This window comes from Bufo gargarizans, chromosome 6, assembly GCF_014858855.1.
Source record: "Bufo gargarizans isolate SCDJY-AF-19 chromosome 6, ASM1485885v1, whole genome shotgun sequence".
NCBI classification, from domain to species: domain Eukaryota; kingdom Metazoa; phylum Chordata; class Amphibia; order Anura; family Bufonidae; genus Bufo; species Bufo gargarizans.
The window spans coordinates 323,980,629-324,005,038 of record NC_058085.1 but is presented as its reverse complement, the minus strand read 5'-3'; the positions used below and the strand labels follow the sequence as shown (position 1 = coordinate 324,005,038).

The following is a 24,410-nucleotide window of genomic DNA, read 5'->3' as shown; positions in this document are numbered from 1 at the left end:
ACCCTCTAATTGAGCCAAAGACAACAATGAGTATTTCTAGGTAAGAAATAGCATTAGAAAATATTTATATACTCTAGATAGATAGACATCTGGGCAACACGGGGTATATATGCTAGATGATTTAAAAAGTATCCTCACCATTATAACCACAACATCCAGAATGTTCCAGATACTTGCGAAATATTTAAATCTATGTATTCTCAGCTCCAGAATCTCCTCCACCACATAGTAAAAGATGAACACGCAGAAGATAATTTCACAGGCAATGATAAAATAATCCCAGTTGCTGACGTATCGAATTAGCTTGACTGTACGAATCTGCCAAGATGGTATGGCACCGCCGGTAGCTGGAAACTCCACCACAAGTCTGTAGAAAGAGGCACAAATATGGAAATATAAATTGAAGGTTCTTTCTATACTTGTATTCCCCTTCAAACGAAAATTTTATGTTTCCTGACCCCACCGCCTATACTCTTAGGGTAGGATAAATGCACATGGCAAGCTTCACCCAAAGCTCTACCCACCTGCATGAGCCAATAGTCCCATGATTTTACTGCAAAACCATGCAGGCGTTCCTGTTGTGGACGGAACTGGTTTGGTTGTGTGCGGTCAGCCACATGCATTATCTCATCCTTGAACCCAAAGCCTTCTTTCATCAGTAAATTGACCAACACATTGGCCACATTTACAATACAGTTCCCATCTGATATTGGTAGAAATTGCATCTAAGATTTTCAAGAAAATTACTAAACTTTAGGACATTTATTTTCTCTAAAAAAGAAAAAAGTTGCAATGGTCAAGCTTTAAAGGTTTTTCTTTTGCTGGAAGAACCACCTTTCCCCTCTCCCGGCTAGACCTGTAAAGAGAAGCATACTTATCTGCTCCCCGCTGCTGGGTTCTGGTTCCTTCACTTTCTGACCTTGGCTGCCTCACTCAGGTCATCTGCTGTCAACATCTGCTTTGACGCCGCTGCAGCATCATATCAATTGGTCAAGTGATGCAAGAGAGGCAGGTCACCGCTGCAGCTAGTCATTGGCTGCAGCACCATCAAAATGGATGATGACGGGACGCAAGATAAGCAGACGATGATGGGTGGTGCAGGAGCCAGGACCTAGTGGCAGGGAAGTATGCTTCCTTTTACAGATCTAGGCAGGTGGCCAACCCTTTTAAAGAGGACCTTTCATCTGTTTAACCCTAGTCTAATCAGGGTCTTACCTTTTAGGGCGGCCCCCACTGATGTCATTGCACAGTTATTATTATTTTTTTTAAAGAACCTCTGTTCGTCCGCTGTTGTCCCTGTTGATTTCGGCGCCTTATATTATAATTAGCGGACTTGGTTATACTAGGCAGAGACTGGAGCGGTTCTCTTCTCCCTAGTTGTGAGCGCATCCAATCAAAGCGTACCGCTCATAGCCAGGGAGAATGAGCTCCTTCCTGGCTATAAGCGGTGCGCTCTGATTGGATGCGCTCACAGACAGGGACGAACGGGGGGGGGGGGTCTTTTAAAAAACAAAAAAGTTAGGCCCTAATTAGACTAGGGTTAAACAGATGAAAGTTCCTCTTTAAGTATACATTTAGGGTAACTACAAACTAAAATTAGCATTTTGGGGGGGCTGATAAAACACCAGTATAAGCACATAGGTTTTTTTTGTGCTGCTTTTTGTTTAGGCATTTTTTTGGCGTCAAGAACCTGCATAAAAAATCTGTCTAAAAAGTATAAAAAGTTGGTGCAGTTTAGCGCATCTAGGGTTTCTCCTCTTTTTCTGATATGCTTGACAAAGGACGTGCTGGTTTGATCCAAAATTGTGCCACAATTCTGTCATTAAAATCTGTCTCAAAGTAAGGCTACCAATAGTTGGTATAGAGTTAGAGAAAAGTGTCTCTTCCTGCACCAGATTTATCTTCCAGACTGAGCCCCTGTGATAAATCTGGAGCAGGTCTAGACCGCCGGCCAAAGCTTACACCATCTTTAGGATTAGTAAATCTGGCCCATTGTATTTGCTGTCTTTGCCCACTAGCATTTTCTTCATAGCATTTTTTCCCTATAAACAAGGTAACGTTAAAATACCTTAAAAAGGGTACTTTCCCACTAGCGTTTTTCTTTTCCGCCATAGAGTTCCTAGGGGCTCTATACCGGAAAATAACTGATCAGTTTAATCCCCATGCATTCTGAATTGAGAGCAATCCGTTCAGAATGCATCTTGATGTCTTCAGTTCAGTCTTTTTGACTGTTCAGTATGGAGATAATACCGCAGCATGCTACGGTTTTATCTCCGGCCAAAAAAACTGAACACTTGCCTGAATGCCGGATCCAGCATTTTTTTCCATTAACAATGTATTAGTGCCGGATCCGGCATTCAAAATACCTGCACAGACCGAAAAAAAGGTGAAAAATAAATAAATCCCGGATGACACCGGAAAGACGGATACGGCATTTCAATGCATTTGTAAGATGGATCCTGATCAGTCTTACTAATGCCATCAGTTGGCATACATTTCGACAGATCCGGCAGGCAGTTCTGGCGACGGAACTGCTTGCCGGATCACTCTGCCGCAAGTGTGAAAGTACCCTAAGAGCACCAGCATGCTGCGTTTCTGAAAAGAAGCCAGAAAGATGAACACCACCTAATAACAAAGACAACAGGAGCAAAAAAAACTCTTGTGTGTCCTGTGCTGCATATTCGCTATAGACCTTCAGCTAACATCTGGAGCTAGTATTTTTACCCCCCAAAAAAATTGCACCAAAAAAGCCACTAAAAGCACAAAATTGCGAAAAAACATTCAGCTCTATGCGTGAAAGCAGCCTCAACCTCATTTATCAAAGGGGACGGTTAAAGAAGGTGCAAATTATCAGATGTAAAAGAGAAAACCAAACAATTCTAAAAGCTGATTTTTTAAGAGACGTGAGTCTTTTATTAAATTAGAAAATACGAGAGAACTAAAGCTCATAGACGTCCAATAATGTAGAATAGTATACTTTATTAGTTACAAAATCAATTAATAATAAATACCATAAAAAATGTTATAGTATTTATTATTAGTTAATTTTGTAACTAATAAAGTATACTATTTTACATTATTGGACGTCTATGAGCTTTAGTTCTCTCGTATTTTCTTGTACCAATAAAAAGCTTGTCCAGTTACATATACCGTAAATGTTGGGAAGTCTGATTATATAGCCGCACTACTGTAGTGTATATTTATCCGGCAATTGACACCCATGGTTGTTTTTTTTTATTTTTTTTATTAAATTAGGTATAATTGTCTTCAACTGTCCTCTCCTATTTAATGGGAATCTGTCACCAGAGACCTCCCTGCCCCTTGCATGGACACTTAGCTTTGGTTCACCTGACTAAAATGCTGTTTTTCTTTTTTTGATCCGAGGCTCTGTTCCTGAGTTCTGATACTTTTTCCTAATATGCAAATTAGGCCTTTAGTGCAATGAGGGCATCACCGTTGCTCTTGTTGTACTCAAGCTCTACTCACTTCTATGCCCACAGCTAAGTGTCTGTGCAAACAGTTGGATAGGTAGACCGCTGGTGACAGATTCCCTTTAATTGGCGCAGAATACGGATAACAGCATGCTCTGCACCTAGTAGTAAACACCTAATTGTCTTTTATTTCACATTGGATCATGTACGATGTGTACTTACTTACCTTAAAACGCAGAATAGATTGATGTTGGCATTATACACTGAAAAGTCAATAAAAATTGCTCGAGTTCCTCTGTCCAGCCACAGGTTATGTTTTAGAGTTTGCAGAGTCTTTAATGTTGCTTGTTTTGTCAGCTGAAAATCTATGTAGTAACCTCCTCCACTGTAAGTTGCTATTTTACCCCAGTGGGAAGAGCCTCCTAGTTCTTTCTCTGTAAAATATGTCCACCTGGCAAGAAAAAAAAATATATAAAAGATCTCAGTTACTTTCCAATTTTTTATATGAATGACATAAAATTCATGTTATCTTTCCTTTCCCCTTTATTGTGGCCAAAACATATGTCCCCAAGAACACCTCCGAGGTCACATTCAGCAGTGCAATACATGTCAACTCCATTTACATAATTAAGTGTTTTGCGGTCCGCAAATTGCGGATCCTGGCCGAGTGCATGCTGCCATTTTTTTTTACTTCTGCAGAAATGTAAATGCAAAACAGAGAAGAATAGGACATGTTCTATTTGGCGGGGCCACGGAACGGTCGTGCGGATGCGGACAGTACGCGGTGTGCTGTCGGCATCTTTTGAGGCCCCATTGAAATTAATGGGTCTGCATCCAATCCGCAAAAAATGCAGATCGGATGTGGACAGAAACTTCTGCCATGTTCATGAGCCCTTACCAATATTTTTGTTGGTAAATTCAGGGTATTTAAGTCCAAACCCACTGGGGGGTTTACAAATGCCATGTCCATTTTTGGGCCAAGACTGGCCAAATTTGCTGTGATTGTCCCCAAAGAAAATTTGGGACTTTTGGCAGCTATGCTGATTAGGGCCAAACTGTGCAGTAGGTAATTACTGTACCTGAACTCACCTAAAAAAAAAACACAATGCAACAGCACTCTGCAAACCAAATAACCTACAATACCACCATAGTTGTAGAAAATATTCTGGTGCTAATGCTACGCTTGTTTTATATTTGGGCCCGTCTGCCAAACCTCAAGGCGATCTCTGTCTGGATGGTCAAAACTGCTGACAGACCTCCTTTAAGGCCTCATGCACACAACCGTATCTATTTTGCTTCTTTTTTTTTTTTTTTCAGACTCATTGACCTTAATGGCTCTGTGATCTGCATTTTATGGACATATTCTATCTTTTTGGGGAACAGACATACGGACGCGGAAAGCACATGGATGATCTGTGTGCTTTCCTCATCTGTATGTCCGTTCTGCAAAAAGATAGAACATGGCATATTTGGCCACCAAGTGTGGACGACAGACCCTCTGAAGTCAATGAGCGTTTTGCAGACTGTGAGATACATGCAGTCATGTGAATTCCCCCTAGGAGATAGCAGCTAAAGATTGTGCATGGCAGATGAGTGTGTATTCAAAGAAAGCAGCTCATATGGGCTTTAGATAGAAAGGAAAGCATACCCAAGGCTGTTTGCAGGGAGAAGACAACAGCATCCTGGACACACAGATCCATCATGTATTACTTTATTTTGTACAGTTAACCACGAACATAAGTGAAAATTAAGTGACATTATTACATGCCTTCCCAAAGGTTGGTACAGAATAATGTGTATTACTGATAAGCCAGCAGTAATGTACAGTATATGTAACAGTAATGGCATAGTACTTCAGTGTAGTACTTACGCTGTCCCATTAATTAACCCAAATGGATTTTTGTCCTCTTCGTCCTCAGAATACGTATCATAGCAGCCAAAGATATCTTCTCTAAAATCCTTATACACAACGCACGAATTGTTTTCGACTTTCAGCTGTCGCATTCGGGGGACTCCAAGCAGCAGGTTTTCATAGTATATAAATGAGTTCTGAGAGTTGTCTAGAGAAGCGTTATTGTACCAATTTGTCCAGTAAAGGCCGTTAAGTAATGGTCCCTGTGCATACTGGTAGATAGAAGTGGGGAAACAGTTAGTGTTCTGATTACCCGATATAATAGAGATTTCATTGGTTATCATTATTACTGCTACCTAGTACCACATTAGTGCTGGTTACTTGGCGATACACCTGTTATAATACAAGTGGCATTGTCCCCTGAGATCCCCTACGATCAGTAGAGCGCTGGTCCCAAGTGCCCACGCTCAGGCATTTATCACCTCGTATAGGTGAAAACGATTGTGGGAAAACCCCTTTATGGGTATGGCCACACGGGATGGATTAGGTGCAGATTAGCCATGGTGCAGAAAAAAATCTGCAGCAAATAATAATCTGTGATATGGATTTTATACTCACAGTCTCTGGATCCATGTGAGGGACAGGGCTGGTTCTAGCTTTGTTTGAAAGATATTGGCATGCAGTATAATGACGTCTGGTTTCCATTTTTTACATTCAACATGGGATAACCCCATTAATTGACACTAGACACCATCCTGATAGACATACTATATATTAACCAGGCTATTTTTATGTCTTCACTTTAGGATCCACACCTGAATGTGGTTAAAAAAATGCTGTTCTTGACATTGGCCTATATTAGTATGTCTATAATCATTTATAATACAGGTGTAAATATAATTTACAGGTAATTTAAAAAGCATATACAGGTTATATGGTTGCTCAACATCCCATAACAAAACATATAAAACCTGACAACCAGTATGAATTCAAAATGAATGAAAGCACTACATGGAACATTGTGTAATCTTGTGTGTACAGGACTATGAATAAGAAGTTCTCAATGCAACGAAACTTTCACCCACATGCCTTACAAAGTAACATTTCAAAAAAAGATAATAAAAACAGCAGGGCATAAATAGAGACCTATGGATCTCAGAACAAAGTTTTGAAGCTGTCCCACCCCTTCACCAGCTTGCTGCTTTATGGTATGGGCTCCAGGGATGTTGTTTGGGTCTCTATTGGTAGTGCCACAGACGGTAATCACACCCACCTTGGCGCCTTACTGTATCTGAACTGCTTAGGATAGGTTCACATGGACATTTCAATTCTGCTATAGGATAGGAACATAATACCAGACTTACTGGATCCGTCTTTATGACAGACACCACCGGCACTCGATGGGTCCCATTCACTATAATGGAGTTCACTGGGTCCATTCCGCTGGACAAAATGCAGCTGAACACGGGGGTTGGCATTTTTTTGGGGCAGAATCTGAGACGGACTCTCTTGCCGAAACCTCTGCACCGGATGTGCATCAAGCCTATCCTAGCCTATAATTATGACAGGATGGGAATATTTATTTATACCATGGGTGCTCTCCCTGTGGCCTCTGGCTCTTTAGTTTGTGTATTGTACAGTGTGCATAGCACACAGCTCCACATGTACTTGCTGATATCCTATGCTTTATGGCATAAATGTTTGATTTGGTAATGTTCAACTGTGGTTACCAGGATCCCTGTTTCCACACCCAAGTCTGGTCACACTGGAAAGTCTAGTACAAATTTTGCCCAGGAGCCTCGAGCATACTTGAGTGTTGAGTGCCCTTACCCCATGAGTGTTATTCTAATGGGAACTGATGAAAATTATAAAATATTGGTACTCACCGACCAAAAATCTGTCATGCTGCCAATATTCTGGAATGTAACCCCAGTATCAGATGGCGTGTTCAGGAAAAGTGTAGACATGACATTAGTGTAATAGTAGGTGTTAGAGCTCGTCATCCCATACGTCACTACAAAAGTAATAGATTGTAAAGATTATCTCATTGTCTAAGCACAACATGTAAATATTGCTACTATTTCATATTTGATTGAATAATTTCCATAATATGGGGCGGCGTTCAGGCTGAAAGTGCTCAGGCCCTCTTCTCGCATAACCCCTCCCTAGCCTGTTGCTTGGCCCATCCTGTAAGCCTCTTGCGTCATCCATTGTACTGGCCGAGATCCCACCGGCGCATGCGCACTGTGATGACCATTGTGGGCAGCAGCATCGCTCCATGCAGTGCGCCGGCCGGATCTCGGCCAGTAGTTTGCATTATATCAGAGAAAAACTGCTCTTTTTCCACTTATCAGCCCCCCCCCCCCCTGCACTCATCATTCAGCCTCAATTCGCTGCTATAATCCCTGTTGAAAGAGGCAGAGAAAAGACAGTTTTTCAGCTTCACTGATTGATCAGATTACAGCTGCTGTCCACAGAAGTCTATGAAGAGGAGAAGTAGAGGAGAAAGCGAAAGGAGTTTAAGTGAGAAAAAGAGGCAGAGACTCTGCTGGTTACATTGTGTTTAACTGTCTCACATCAGTGCTGAATTCACAGCTACATTGCTTAGTACTGTTTTATATTGCACTCTGTGCTGCTGCTGCTGCTTCTGAGAATGTGCTACTGAGATATAGGTGGAGGATCTCCTCTTCTCTGTGTGCAGTGTAAGTGAGGCATCAAAGCTAGGGATGAGCGAATCGACTTAAGATTAAACATCTGAAGTTGATTCGCATAAAACTTTGTTTCAATACTTTACGGAGCTCCGTACAGTATTAGAATGTATTGGCTCCGATGAGCCGAAGTTATTACTTCGCAAAGTCTCACTCGCTCCATACAGTATTGAAACAAAGTTTTATGCGAATCGACTTCGGATGTTTCATCATAAGTCGATTCTCTCATCCCTAATCATAGCAGTTAGTTTCTGCCCCTACTGGAGCTGAGTTTACAGCTAACTAACAATTAGGTTTAGTGCACAAGAAAAAGGAAATTGCGGCACTCACCTTCGGATGTAAAAAACTTTTTTTATTCTTCCATTGTTAAAAGCTGGGTCAGCGGGACAGACAACATAGAATGCAAATGTAAAAAAGCGGCAACAGCCGTTTCGCACTTGTATGACTGTCTTACTGCGTCCCACCTCAGCAGCGATGGCGCGCTGTGAGAGACCCTGCTTATGCAGTTCAACAACCCAACGTTCAGAAAGGGAGAGTTTTTTTGCCTTTGCCATCACAACGTGTGACTACCTGACAGAAAATGACGATGAATCTACATCTTTGCACAGATTTGGCCTTTTAAAGGCAGGTGGTCCTAAACTTTTGATCAGCTGAAAAACAACCTTTTTTAGTTTATTCATTGTTTTCATTAATTTGAATGCTCAAAAAATGTTCTGTCTCACTCCCATTTCTTCTTGTTGCAGGTTGAAGCTCTACTTGGAACCTTGTTAAGATCCAGCCATGCTAAATAGGATTTTTTGCCATTTTTCAAGTGGTCTTAAACTTTTGATCAGAACTGTATCTTGTATATGCGGGAGATTCTATATTGGGAAAACCATCTGCAGTATGTTTGAGAGGTTCCGTGAACATCTAAATACCTTAAATACTGGCAGAGGGGTTCCCCGTCTTATACAACATGTGAATGAGGCCCACGGTGGAGATCATAGAGTTCTGAGGTTTGCAGTAGTGGAGGTAGTGCCACCTCCACCACAAGGGGTCGACAGAGAGTGGGAACTACTGAGGAGAGAAGGAAGGTGGATACTCCGTTCCGGAACAACAGGACCCCTGGGACTTCATGAAAAATTGGACATGGGAGTGTTTTTGTAGATAGTTTTTTTTGTGTTGGTTTTGGATATCAGGTTGGCGTTCTTTTGTGTAAAGGGTCTGTGGATATATGTGGTTCACTCCGGTCTTTACTGTTAGTAACCTCCCAGTATAGAGAGTGACGACCTCACCTGTGGGCGAGTTGAGCACCAGGTGAGGTATTAAGACCTGCATTGCACTAACATACAGACCGAGGCCAGAGGAAGCGCATACAAGTGTGAAACGGCAGTAGCATGGGTTCACTTGAGTCCCATCAAAAAATTGCAATGTAAAGGGGTCCTAGGTTCGAATCTGACCAAGGACAACATCTGCACTGAGTTTGTATGTTTTCCCCGTGTTTGCGTGGGCTTCCTCCGGTGGCTCTGATTTCCTCCCACACTCTAAAGACAGACTTAGGTTGTGAGCTCCATTGGGGACAGCAAGTGATGCTAATGTCTGTAAAGCGCTGCGGAATATGTCAGCGCTATATAAATGGGGATAATAAATAAATAATGTGCATTATTGCTATTATTACAATCCTGTACACAGCTGTAGGCACTGTGTAAAATATATATTTTTTTAATGTTTTATCACATAACGACAATTTAAATAAATGACTGGACAAAACCAATTCTTAAACAATACAGAGGAGAAGAAACAGGTGCTTCTTCAATGCGGCGGGTCTATAGCATGCAGCTATATTTAGTTTGTCTGAAATGTTTGTACAGAACACAGAGTAAACTCAGTTATGTAAGTGCATTGCCAGCCACCGTTCATTACAGAAGGCTACCATTACATATGGGCGGACTGGGAACTTAAACTGGCCCTGGAAAAAAAAAAACACCTAAAAGTAAGCGAGTCCATATTGACAGAAGGTGGGGCAACACAAGTAAGCATGGCCAACAGAAGTAGGTGGAGCCTGCAATACTGGAGTGCAGCACAAAACACTGCCTCAACAGAAGCAAATACCTCAGTGCAGCACAATGTACCGCCTCAACAGAAGCAAATACCTCAGTGCAGCACAATGTACCGCCTCAACAGAAGCAAATACCACAGTGCAGCACAATGTACCGCCTCAACAGAAGCAAATACCACAGTGCAGCACAATATACTGCCTCAACAGAAGCAAATACCACAGTGCAGCACAATGTACCGCCTCAACAGAAGCAAATACCTCAGTGCAGCACAATGTACCGCCTCAACAGAAGCAAATACCACAGTGCAGCACAATGTACCGCCTCAACAGAAGCAAATACCACAGTGCAGCACAATATACTGCCTCAACAGAAGCAAATACCACAGTGCAGCACAATGTACCGCCTCAACAGAAGCAAATACCACAGTGCAGCACAATGTACCGCCTCAACAGAAGCAAATACCACAGTGCAGGACAATGTACCGCCTCAACAGAAGCAAATACCTCAGTGCAGCACAATGTACCGCCTCAACAGAAGCAAATACCACAGTGCAGCACAAAACACTGCCTCAACAGAAGCAAATACCACAGTGCAGCACAAAACACTGCCTCAACAGAAGCAAATACCACAGTGCAGCACAATGTCCCGCCTCAACAGAAGCAAATACCTCAGTGCAGCACAATGTACCGCCTCAACAGAAGCAAATACCACAGTGCAGCACAATGTACCGCCTCAACAGAAGCAAATACCACAGTGCAGCACAATGTACCGCCTCAACAGAAGCAAATACCACAGTGCAGCACAATGTACCGCCTCAACAGAAGCAAATACCACAGTGCAGCACAATGTACCGCCTCAACAGAAGCAAATACCACAGTGCAGCACAATATACTGCCTCAACAGAAGCAAATACCACAGTGCAGCACAATATACTGCCTCAACAGAAGCAAATACCACAGTGCAGCACAATATACTGCCTCAACTGAAGCAAATACCACAATGCAGCACAATATACTGCCTCAACAGAAGCAAATACCACAGTGCAGCACAATATACTGCCTCAACAGAAGCAAATACCACAGTGCAGCACAATGTACCGCCTCAACAGAAGCAAATACCACAGTGCAGCACAATATACTGCCTCAACAGAAGCAAATACCACAGTGCAGCACAATATACTGCCTCAACAGAAGCAAATACCACAGTGCAGCACAATGTACCGCCTCAACAGAAGCAAATACCACAGTGCAGCACAATGTACAGCCTCAACAGAAGCAAATACCACAGTGCAGCACAATGTACCGCCTCAACAGAAGCAAATACCACAGTGCAGCACAATGTACCGCCTCAACAGAAGCAAATACCACAGTGCAGCACAATATACTGCCTCAACAGAAGCAAATACCACAGTGCAGCACAATATACTGCCTCAACAGAAGCAAATACCACAGTGCAGCACAATATACTGCCTCAACTGAAGCAAATACCACAATGCAGCACAATATACTGCCTCAACAGAAGCAAATACCACAGTGCAGCACAATATACTGCCTCAACAGAAGCAAATACCTCAGTGCAGCACAATGTACCGCCTCAACAGAAGCAAATACCACAGTGCAGCACAATATACTGCCTCAACAGAAGCAAATACCACAGTGCAGCACAATATACTGCCTCAACAGAAGCAAATACCACAGTGCAGCACAATGTACCGCCTCAACAGAAGCAAATACCACAGTGCAGCACAATGTACCGCCTCAACAGAAGCAAATACCACAGTGCAGCACAATGTACCGCCTCAACAGAAGCAAATACCACAGTGCAGCACAATATACTGCCTCAACAGAAGCAAATACCACAGTGCAGCACAATGTACCGCCTCAACAGAAGCAAATACCACAGTGCAGCACAATGTACCGCCTCAACAGAAGCAAATACCACAGTGCAGCACAATGTACCGCCTCAACAGAAGCAAATACCTCAGTGCAGCACAATGTACCGCCTCAACAGAAGCAAATACCACAGTGCAGCACAAAACACTGCCTCAACAGAAGCAAATACCACAGTGCAGCACAAAACACTGCCTCAACAGAAGCAAATACCACAGTGCAGCACAATGTCCCGCCTCAACAGAAGCAAATACCTCAGTGCAGCACAATGTACCGCCTCAACAGAAGCAAATACCACAGTGCAGCACAATGTACCGCCTCAACAGAAGCAAATACCACAGTGCAGCACAATGTACCGCCTCAACAGAAGCAAATACCACAGTGCAGCACAATGTACCGCCTCAACAGAAGCAAATACCACAGTGCAGCACAATATACTGCCTCAACAGAAGCAAATACCACAGTGCAGCACAATATACTGCCTCAACGGAAGCAAATACCACAGTGCAGCACAATATACTGCCTCAACTGAAGCAAATACCACAATGCAGCACAATATACTGCCTCAACAGAAGCAAATACCACAGTGCAGCACAATATACTGCCTCAACAGAAGCAAATACCACAGTGCAGCACAATGTACCGCCTCAACAGAAGCAAATACCACAGTGCAGCACAATATACTGCCTCAACAGAAGCAAATACCACAGTGCAGCACAATATACTGCCTCAACTGAAGCAAATACCACAATGCAGCACAATATACTGCCTCAACAGAAGCAAATACCACAGTGCAGCACAATGTACCGCCTCAACAGAAGCAAATACCACAGTGCAGCACAATATATTGCCTCAACAGAAGCAAATACCACAGTGCAACACAATATACTGCCTCAACAGAAGCAAATACCACAGTGCAGCACAATGTCCCGCCTCAACAGAAGCAAATACCACAGTGGAGCACAATATACTGCCTCAACAGAAGCAAATACCACAGTGCAGCACAATATACTGCCTCAACAGAAGCAAATACCACAATGCAGCACAATATACTGCCTCAACAGAAGCAAATACCTCAGTGCAGCACAATGTACCGCCTCAACAGAAGCAAATACCACAGTGCAGCACAATATACTGCCTCAACAGAAGCAAATACCACAGTGCAGCACAATATACTGCCTCAACAGAAGCAAATACCACAGTGCAGCACAATGTACCGCCTCAACAGAAGCAAATACCACAGTGCAGCACAATGTACCGCCTCAACAGAAGCAAATACCACAGTGCAGCACAATATACTGCCTCAACAGAAGCAAATACCACAGTGCAGCACAATATACTGCCTCAACAGAAGCAAATACCACAGTGCAGCACAATATACTGCCTCAACTGAAGCAAATACCACAATGCAGCACAATATACTGCCTCAACAGAAGCAAATACCACAGTGCAGCACAATATACTGCCTCAACAGAAGCAAATACCACAGTGCAGCACAATGTACCGCCTCAACAGAAGCAAATACCACAGTGCAGCACAATATACTGCCTCAACAGAAGCAAATACCACAGTGCAGCACAATATACTGCCTCAACTGAAGCAAATACCACAATGCAGCACAATATACTGCCTCAACAGAAGCAAATACCACAGTGCAGCACAATGTACCGCCTCAACAGAAGCAAATACCACAGTGCAGCACAATATATTGCCTCAACAGAAGCAAATACCACAGTGCAACACAATATACTGCCTCAACAGAAGCAAATACCACAGTGCAGCACAATGTCCCGCCTCAACAGAAGCAAATACCACAGTGGAGCACAATATACTGCCTCAACAGAAGCAAATACCACAGTGCAGCACAATATACTGCCTCAACAGAAGCAAATACCACAATGCAGCACAATATACTGCCTCAACAGAAGCAAATACCACAGTGCAGCACAATGTACCGCCTCAACAGAAGCAAATACCACAGTGCAACACAATATACTGCCTCAACAGAAGCAAATACCACAGTGCAGCACAATGTACCGCCTCAACAGAAGCAAATACCACAGTGCAGCACAATGTACCGCCTCAACAGAAGCAAATACCACAGTGCAGCACAATATATTGCCTCAACGGAAGCAAATACCACAGTGCAACACAATATACTGCCTCGACGGAAGCAAATACCTCAGTGCAGCACAATATACTGCCTCAACAGAAGCAAATACCACAGTGGAGCACAATATACTGCCTCAACAGAAGCAAATGCCACAATGCAGCACAATATACTGCCTCGACAAACGCAAATACCACGGTGCAGCACAATATACTGCCTCAACAGAAACAAATACCACAGTGCAGCACAATATACTGCCTCAAGAGAAGCAAATACCACAATGCAGTACAATATACTGCCTCAACAGCGGCAAATATCACAGTGCAGCACAATATACTGCCTCAACAGAAGCAAATACCACAGTGCAGCACAATATATTGCCTCAACAGAAGCAAATAACACAGTGCAGCACAATATACTGCCTCAACAGAAGCAAATACCACAGTGCAGCACAATATACTGCCTCAACAGAGGCAAATACCACAGCGGAGCACAATATATTGCCTCAACAGAATCAAATACCACAGTGCAACACAATATACTGCCTCAACAGAGGCAGATATCATAGTGCAACACAATATACTGCCTCAATAGAAGCAAATACCACAGTGCAGCACAATTTACTGCCTCAACAGAGGAAAATACCACAGTGAAGCACAAAAAACTGCCTCCCTTACCACAGTATTAAACTGAGTCACTGTCCTAAGGATGGTGATACAGTTGTATTCAGGAGGGCACCTGCAGCCACTCGATAGGTGCATAAGTACTTAGTGCATAGCTTGCTGCTTTTCCAAGACTGCTTTACCAAGAGCTGATCTACAAGAGCATTGGAGATACTCAGGAGGTAATCTGGAGGTGGATACAATCTAAACAAGTAAGATTTGTTTGTTTAAAATCTTTCCCCTCTTTACAATGGCAGACCTGGTTCTGTGCAGGAATTGTTGTGCTTTTATTTCAGGTTCCACTCTTCAGAGGTTTGGATACTGTCTGATCTGTAGACAGCTCTCCATAATGCAGCAGGAAATTACCTTTTTGAAATATGAGATTTTTAAATTAACCACTAAACAAACTCAGGCTGAGAACATTGCAATGCCACTGCCACAGAGGCCCCCTAGAAATGGAAGATGGGTTACTGTATTTTCTGGTAGACAGAGTTGTGGATAGAAGGCATGTCCCACAGTCTGTGGCTCTCCATAATTCATTTGCAGCACTTTCAGAGTGCAAGAGCAACATGGGGGATGGCTCAAGCACAGTGGGTGAGAAACAATCATCTCCCATGCCTAAAGTATGTAAGACTGCAGCCAAAGACAAAAAGGAGAAGGTGAGGATTGATAGTAAGCAGCTGTTGGTGGGCGATTCCATCATAAGAGGTGTGAACTTTTGAGGAGAATGGTGTTGTGAGATGTCTCCCTGGTGCTACCGCTAGCAGGGATAGACGACGGATACTCAATATTGTTAGGCAAGCAAAGCAGGAAAGGGAAGTGGATGTTATTCTCCATCTTAGAACAAACGATTTGGCTTGCAATGAGGTTTCAAAGGTGAAATAAGCTTTTCACACACTTGGAAAGGATATACGGGAGGTTGCATCAACTGTTTCATTCTCTGCAGTTTTGCCTGTGCATAACCTTCAGCATGACAGGAAAATGCTCATTAAGGAATTCAATATATGGCTTGGTGAATGGTGTCTGAACCAAGGGTTTGGCTTTGTGTCTCATGTTAGCTCTTGTTGGAATGGAAAAGAACTGTACAAGAAAGATGGTTTGCATCTTTCTCTCAAGGGAACGACTGTCCTCGGTGAACAGTTCCAAGTATTTGCTAAGGAGCATTTAAACTAGGAAAGGGGGGCAAAAGAGTGATAATCCAGCAGTCCGACTGCCCCCCGGAACAATGCCAGAAGAGGCCAGTAGCACAAAGGTTAAGAAATGACAAGCTCAGAGTCTTGTCTACAAATGCTCGCAGTCTAGGGAATAAGATCAATGAACTTGAGGCTATAATGGCATCTGAGAATATAGATGTATTGGCTGTTACTGAGATGTGGTTCAAGGGGAGTAATGACTGGGATATATCAATACCAGGGTTCTCTCTATACAGGGGAGGGGCAAGAAGGGGGAGGGGTGGCCCTGTATGTGAAAGATAGCATAAAATCTAATTTGATAAAAGTTAGCGAGAACAATTTAGAGTCAGTTTGGGTTGCCTTGCAGCTTGATAATCATAAGGTAACTCGTGTAGGTGTGATATATAGACCACCTAGCCAAGTCAATGAATTAGATGAGCTACTAGTTGAGGAAATAGCTAAAATGACATTGAAGGGGGAAGTTATCATTATGGGAGACTTCAATCTTCCAGATGTAAACTGGAAAACCAAAATAGCTAGTTCTGCCAGGAGTACAGATATTCTAAATTCCCTACTGGGATTATCTCTACAGCAAGTAGTGGAGGAGCCAACCCGGAAGGAGGCCATTTTAGATTTAGTATTCACAAATGGGAATTTGGTATCTGATATTACTGTAGGGGAAAGCTTGGGATCTAGTGATCACCAGTCAGTGTGGTTTACTATAAGTACAGTGACTGAGTCACACCACACAAAAACTAAAGTTTTAGATTTTAGAAAAACAGACTTTTCTAAAATAAGATTACTGCTATACGAGTCCCTATTAGACTTTTACAGTTTCATTGGAGTCCAGGAGAAATGGGACTACTTAAAAGTGGCACTATTGAAGGCAACAGAAAATTACATTAGGCTTGTCAGTAAAAGCAAAAAAAGGAAGAGACCACTGTGGTACTCAGCAGAAGTGGCCAAAATCATTAAAAACAAAAAGATAGCATTTAGGAATTATAAAAAAAAAACACAAAACGAGGATGACAGGCAAATTTATAAGATTAGGCCGAGAGAGGCCAAACAAGTTATAAGAGCTTCTAAAGCACAGGCAGAAGAGAAATTAGCTCAGTCAGGGAAAAAAGGCGATAAGGCATTCTTCAGATACATAAATGAAAAAAGGAAACTAAAACAAGGAATTACCAAATTAAAAACAAAAGAAGGAAGGTATATGGAAGAAGATAAAGAACTAGCTGACTGCCTCAATGAATACTTCTGTTCAGTTTTTACAAAGGAAAATGAAGGAGAAGGACCTCAGTTAGGAAAGAAGACTAATGAATCTTTTGATGCATGTGTCTTTACAGAGGAAGAGGTTCTAAGTCAACTGTCTAAAATTAATACAAATAAGTCACAGGGGCCTGATGGGATACACCCAAAGCTATTAAAAGAGCTCAGCGGTGAACTAGCAAAACCATTAACAGATTTATGTGACCAATCACTGGCAACAGGAGTCGTCCCAGGAGATTGGAAATTTGCAAATGTTGTGCCCATTCACAAGAAAGGTAGTAGGGAGGAATCGGGCAACTATAGGCCAGTAAGCCTGACATCAATAGTGGGGAAATTAATGGAAACCATACTTAAAGGGAACCTGTCACCGGGATTTTGTGTATAGAGCTGAGGACATTGGTTGCTAGATGGCCGCTAGCACATCCGCAATACCCAGTCCCCATAGCTCTGTGTGCTTTTATTGTGTATAAAAACCGATTTGATACATATGCAAATTACCCTGACATGAGTCCTGTATGTGAGATGAGTCAGGGACAGGACTCATCTCAGGTTAATTTGCATATGTATCAAATCGGGTTTTTTACACAATAAAAGCACACAGAGCTATGGGGACTGGATATTGCGGATGTGCTAGCAGCCATCTAGCAACCCATGTCCTCAGCTCTATACACAAAATCCCGGTGACAGGTTCCCTTTAAGGAGAGGATTGTGGAACATCTAAAATCCCATGGATTGAAAGATGAAAAACAGCATGGGTTTACTTCAGGGAGATCATGTCAAACTAATCTTATTGATTTTTTTGATTGGGTGACTAAAATAATAGATGGCGGAGGTGCAGTAGACATTGCTTATCTACACTTTAGTAAGGCTTTTGATACTGTCCCACATAGAAGCTTATCAATAAAGTGCAGTATTTGGGCTTGGACTCCCATATTGTTGAATAGATTAGGCAGTGGCTGAGGGACAGACAACAGAGGGTTGTAGTCAATGGAGTATATTCAGACCAAGGTCTTGTTACCAGTGGGGTACCTCAGGGATCTGTTCTGGGACCCATATTGTTTAATATCTTTATCAGCGAAATTGCAGAAGGCCTCGATTGTAAGGTGTGTCTTTTTGCTGATGACACAAAGATTTGTAACAGGGTTGATGTTCCTGGAGGGATACACCAAATGGAAAAGGACTTAGGAAAACTAGAGGAATGGTCAAAAATCTGGCAACTAAAATTTAATGTTGATAAGTGCAAGATAATGCACCTGGGGCGTAAAAACCCAAGAGCAGAATATAAAAATAGGATAACAGTCCTAACCTCAGTATCTGAGGAAAGGGATTTAGGGATCATTATTTCAGAAGACTTAAAGGTAGGCAGACAATGTCATAGAGCAGCACGAAATGCTAGCAGAATGCTTAGGTGTATAGGGAGAGAAATTTCCAGTCGAAAGAGGGAGGTGCTCATGCCGCTCTACAGAGCACTAGTGAGACCTCATTTGGAGTATTGTGCTCAGTACTGGAGACCATATCTCCAGAAGGATATTGATACTTTGGAGAGAGTTCAGAGAAGAGCTACTAAACTGGTACATGGATTGCAGGATAAAACTTACCAGGAAAGATTAAAGGACCTTAACATGTATAGCTTGGAAGAAAGACGAGACCGAGGGGATATGATAGAAACTTTGAAATACATAAAGGGAATCAACAAGGTAAAAGAGGAGAGAATATTTAAAAGAAGAAAAACTGCTACAAGAGGACATAGTTTTAAATACGAGGGGCAAAGGTTTAAAAGTAATATCAGGAAGTATTACTTTACTGAGAGAGTAGTGGATGCATAGAATAGTCTTCCTGCAGAAGTGGTAGCTGCAAATACAGTGAAGGAGTTTAGGCATGCATGGGATAGCCATAAGGCCATCCTTCATATAACATAGGGCCAGGGGATATCCATAGTATTTAGTATATTGGGCAGACTAGATGGGCCAAATGGTTCTTATCTGCCGACACATTCTATTTTTCTATAAGTGATGCCCCTACATTAATTTATGCTGAGAGCATCAGGTCATTATGTACCTGGCCAGCAGCTGTGAAGAGGGCTTGGGCAGCCACATGGGCATTTGCCCACTGGGAAATTTCCCTGTAAGTTCTATGGCTGATCCGCCCCTGCCATTACAGCAGATTGTCTCTGCTTGGGTGTGTAGCATGCAAGGTGACGTAGAGAGAGACTACATGATTGAAGTATTTCAACTGAATATTCAATTTTCACTAGCATTTTAGATATTTGCAATGGCAGTTCTTAAACGGGTATTCCAGGTTTTAGTTATCAATGGCCTATTAGTATCTGATCGCTGGGGTCTGACACCCTGCAAACCTGCAGCTGTTTCTGGTGCCTGAAGTCAGCAGCAGAACTACTGTGTATTGGACGTAACTGGTTACTGCAGTGCTGCTCCCATTGAAGTGAACGGGAACATGGTCAGGAGCAGCACAGTGCAGAGAAAATTTCCTGTGTCTAATTTCCCTTTATTCTAGGGAAGTAAAACTTAAAATGGAATAACTTTTCGGAAATGCTCAGAGTGGGTTGAGAATAATAAAACAAGCAATCATCTCAATGATCCCCCGCTGCTCCCATTCTGATGTTTACCAGGTCACCACTGGTTTCTGCTTCTTGATCCTGTCTCGACGCACAGCAAATGCCAGGGGATGCAGAGACCAGCGGTGATCCAGTAAGCATCAGAATGGGGAGAGGTGGGAAAGCGGTGTTTCATATTTTTTTTTTAGCCTACTCTGAGCCCTTTATTGAAGGGACACTGACAGGCCCAAAAAGCATATTTAGGGGTATATATATGACAGTATAGGTCTTATAAAGGGTATTAGAATCATCTAAGTATCCCCCCTGTCCACCTCATAAATACAGTAATCTGAAGTTTTATAACCTGCTTTCCTGGTGTTCAATCTGCCCAAGGGGCGGTGCTTCATATCAACTTGCGCCCAGCCAGCCTCGCCACAACTGCCGTTTGAAGCGCCGCCCAGCTCATCAATATTCACTGAGCTGGGCGGCTACTCTGAAGCGCTGTACTAGTGTCCCCGGCCATCTTCAGCGCATGCGCCCGGCACCCTCACTGGCCGGGATCGCATTGCGCGTCTGCTTTATGCGCATGCTGGGCGCTGCTGTGCCCAGCGCATGCGCATAAAGCAGACGCGCGATGCGATCCAGGCCAGTGAGGGTGCCGGGCGCATGCGCATAAAGCAGACGCGCGATGCGATCCAGGCCAGTGAGGGTGTCGGGCGCATGCGCTGAAGATGGCCGGGGACACTAGTGCAGCGCTTCAGAGTAGCCGCCCAGCTCAGTGAATATTGATGAGCTGGGCGGCGCTTCAAACGGCAGTTGTGGCGAGGCTGGCTGGGCGCAAGTTGATATGAAGCACCGCCCCTTGGGCAGATTGAACGCCAGGAAAGCAGGTTATAAAACTTCAGATTACTGTATTTATGAGGCGGACAGGGGGGATACTTAGATGATTCTAATACCCTTTATAAGACCTATACTATTCATATATACCCCTAAATATGCTTTTTGGGCCTGTCAGTGTCCCTTTAAAGGGAATCTGTCACCTGGTTTGAGAATATTCAGCTGTCACCATTGGCAGGTACAATAAATTACCTTATTTCCTGCAGCGGTCTTCTTATTCTTTTCATGGTTTCATTTTGCGCATGCCCAGTGACACTTTTGAAGCTGTTGCCCTCAGGAGCTATTTGATCGCACAGGCGCAGGCAGTCGGCGGTACTGCGCCTGCGCGAGAAAGAAAGAAGCCAGGGTTGTAGCTTGAATGTATTAGTTGACGTAGCGGAGGGGGCGGCGCCGTTCACCTCAGCTGTGGGACGATATTTCATAATGAGTAGGCGTGCTTTGGCTGGAAATTAAGGTGGGATTGGCACTGCAGGGGGAGCGTTACTGGGCTCAAGAGATGAAGAATAACGCCCCTCTGGGGACCTTGGAGGTTCATTTGCATAACACAAAAAGCGCTTTTTTTATCAAAATGAAACCATGAAAATAAGAAAGAAGCAGGAACTAAGGTAGTTTATTGTACATGCCAATGGTGACAGCTGAATATGCTCAGACCAGGTGACAGATTCCCTTTAAAGAATATCCCATGCTGGACAACTCCTTTAAGCCATACACAGTAATGAAAGTTTGACCACAGCATGAGGGGTGAAATGTTGATCGCATACATTATTCCCGGACGTTTTCTGTTTTAAACTCGAGCAGGCACCATCTTTAAACTCCCACCGCCAACGTAATTTTGCATTGGAGCAGAGGGAAAAGGGTTAAACATGAACACAAGTAATTGTTATTAAATCATCCCAAAAAATTTACATTTACTGCAGTGTAGCCTAGAAACAATACCCCATAAAAAAGCTGATAAAGGAGTTTTAGATAAGTCAGATAATAAATCAGAATGTACAAGAAACTACCCGGGGAGTAGAGATCCCATAATGTTCTGTACGATTAAACACCTTCTACTTCAGCTTGTATTCTCGGGGGTTGTCTGCATATGCACACTAAAGGCGATCCAATCAAACACACAGTAAAAATAAGACATATACCCTCAGTATTTTCAATAGGTTACCAAACATTATAAAGCAGACACAATATATAAGATATTAAGAGACAAATATTATAAGGCCTCATTCACATTATTCTTATATTTGCCTTTTTCTTCCCTCTTTTGACCTGTAGTGACCAAAGAGACTTTACAAAGGAAGATAATCGGGTGAACGATTACAATTTCAAATGCTTGTCCCAGATCATTGCCCTGTGTAATGGTGCCCAATGATCAGCCAACGGACGAGCAAACGCAGGTTTGCTGGCTGATTGGATTTTAAAAGTGTCGGCAGCATATCACCCCGTATAAATGTGCTGCTGACAAGATATAGAATGAGGGGCCATATGCGCTATTGCAAGTAGTGACAATCGTGGCAGCCATTGGTTTGGGCAGTTATCTGCCTGTGTAAGGCTAATTTCACACCTTCCTTCTCTGCCAGAACAGCCTGCCGTAAGACAGAATGTCCCCAGCCCCATTAAGTATGGGACACATACTGTGGTTTGCATCCGCCGATTCTCTGCTCGTCTGCCTGAACAGCCATGTCGGAGTTTCACACCTTAGGTGTGAAAGTAAAAAGTTCCTTAAAGTTGTAGAAGGACTCTAAAAAGGAGTCTGTCACCAACCTGACCGGTTTTATATTGGTCACATAGTTCATTGCAGCACAAAGCCATGACACAGATGTTACCTGTGTTTAGTTTTTCAGATCCTCCAAATCGGCCAAAAAAGTAGTTTTTATGATATGTTAATAAGTAGAGATGAGTGAAGTTTTGTAAAATTCGATTCGGCTGCTTCCTCAAATAAAAAAAAAAAAAGTTGCTGCAGTGCAATGACAGGGAGCGGGCGTGTAACACCCCAGAGTGCTGTTACCACTTCTGCACCTTGCTACTGTCTTTATTGGTCTAACCCAGTGGTCGGCAAACTGTGGCTTGCGAGCCACAAGCAGCTCTTTAGCCCCTTGAATGCGGCTCTTACAGGTGACCTGTGTGGCGGCGCTGCTAAGATTTGTAACATCGCTACTGTCGCTCCGCTAAGCGCAGCTGCCCATGGAGTCCTGGGCGGTGCGCTGTCCGGACTAATATGGGAAGGAGGAGCCCCCCCCCTGAGCTCTGAGCCCCGCTCTGCCTGCCTCTTTAATAGACTCGACGAGCAGTGGCTGTGAGTGAGCGTGCCGCGTCTGTCTGACATTGCCACAGCTCTGCCCACAGAACAGAGAAGAAGAACCAGCGGCAGCCAGTCACAGCCCACAGACTGCCAGGGAAGGCCCGCAGCCCGCCGCCCACACACAGAAGACTTAAGGACTGTGACAGGAGGCAGACAAGTTCCAACATTTACTGGTAGGTAGGTTGGTTCGTTATAACAACTTAGTTACTGGATCCCATTCCCACCATCTCACCCGTCCCAGTAGTGCCAGCCAGTGTACTGTAACTAGCCTGCCCTGGTTCTGTTTTTTGGACTGGACTGGAGAAATGTGCATTGGATTGTGGGTGGGGGGAGTCATGAGAGAGATGTCTGTACATGTGCTGGCACTGCTGGAGAAATCTGCCATGGGGCCGCCCTGGTTCTATTTGAACTGGAGAAATGTACATGGGGCATTTCTCCAGCAGTGCCAGCACATGCACAGACATCTCAGATTTATGAGAGAGATGTCTGTGCATGTGCTGGCACTGGAACTGCTGGAGAAATGTGGCATGGGGCCGGGGCCGCGGCCGCCCTGGTTCTGTTTGGACTGGAGAAATGTGCATTGGGGGACCCTTATTGGTTTTCACCCCAGGGCCCTATTTCACCTAGCAAAGCTGGAGAGGGTGTGTACATCTCATATCACCCATATTTCCTCCAACTATTAGGAACCTCCTCCTTCCAAACGTCGGAACGTGCTGCGTCACAACAGAAAGTGACGAGGGTAGTGAAAGTTCCCGGGTAGGGAAAAAATGTGGCTCTTAAAAGAAATTTCAATTGCGGTTTTGTTAATATTTGGCTCAGTTGACTAAAAACCACCACTGGTCTAACCTCATGTCATTTTATGCACTTATTCCAGGTCCTTCACACTGTGCACTCCTATTTTGTTAAGCAACTGTTATGTTCACATGTAATGTGCCTGGTTCACCAGCGGGTGGCAGCAAACATGGCAGAGCTGGAATTAGATAGAATGGAACTTACCATTCCATTCTAACCCCCCTCTGTGGAGAAGTGGGCGAGTCCTACTTCCTGCAGGAAGGGTGGGACAGAAGTTCGAGTCAGTCTAGCTTATCGCCTGCTAGGGGACAGCTGTGAAGGGGCACGTCTCTGCTGGACGTTCCCAAGCCAGCCAGAGCCCCTCAGCTCTGCTGGCCATGGAGGCCAAAGCTTAGAGCCTCAGGAGCCAGGAGGAAAGTACCCTGGCCTAATCTAGAGACAGACCATACAGAAGTGCAGCATACAAGAAGAAGCAAAGTCATACAGTTAGCCTGTCAGTACAGCAGAGCCAGAGAGAAACAGATGCAGTCGAGTTTGCCTGCCAGTTTCATGCTACAGCCTGCTGGGACCAAGACAAAGTCTGTAAACCATTTTGGAGAATGTTTATGCAAAGTAAAGCTGTTGTTCAACTACATACAAGGTCTGGATTCAATCTTTCTTTTAGAACCCTTAATTATTCCCCCTATTTATTGCTTCGGAGCCAAAGCCTGGGGTCCAGCCATATCCATGTAGGAGCACC

General features: G+C 43.6%; 1 protein-coding gene across 1 annotated transcript in view; it reads right to left on the bottom strand.

The window, feature by feature from the left end:
• The window catches only part of LOC122942186 (polycystic kidney disease 2-like 1 protein), a 90,104-nt gene that overhangs the window by 27,070 nt on the left and 38,624 nt on the right, over positions 1-24,410 (bottom strand). The window contains exons 3-6 of the mRNA XM_044299686.1: positions 7,170-7,297; positions 5,302-5,555; positions 3,658-3,882; positions 139-367 (exon numbers count right to left, since the gene is read on the bottom strand). Coding sequence (XP_044155621.1) covers positions 139-367; positions 3,658-3,882; positions 5,302-5,555; positions 7,170-7,297 — 836 coding nt within the window. The remainder of the gene's footprint in view (positions 1-138; positions 368-3,657; positions 3,883-5,301; positions 5,556-7,169; positions 7,298-24,410) is intronic.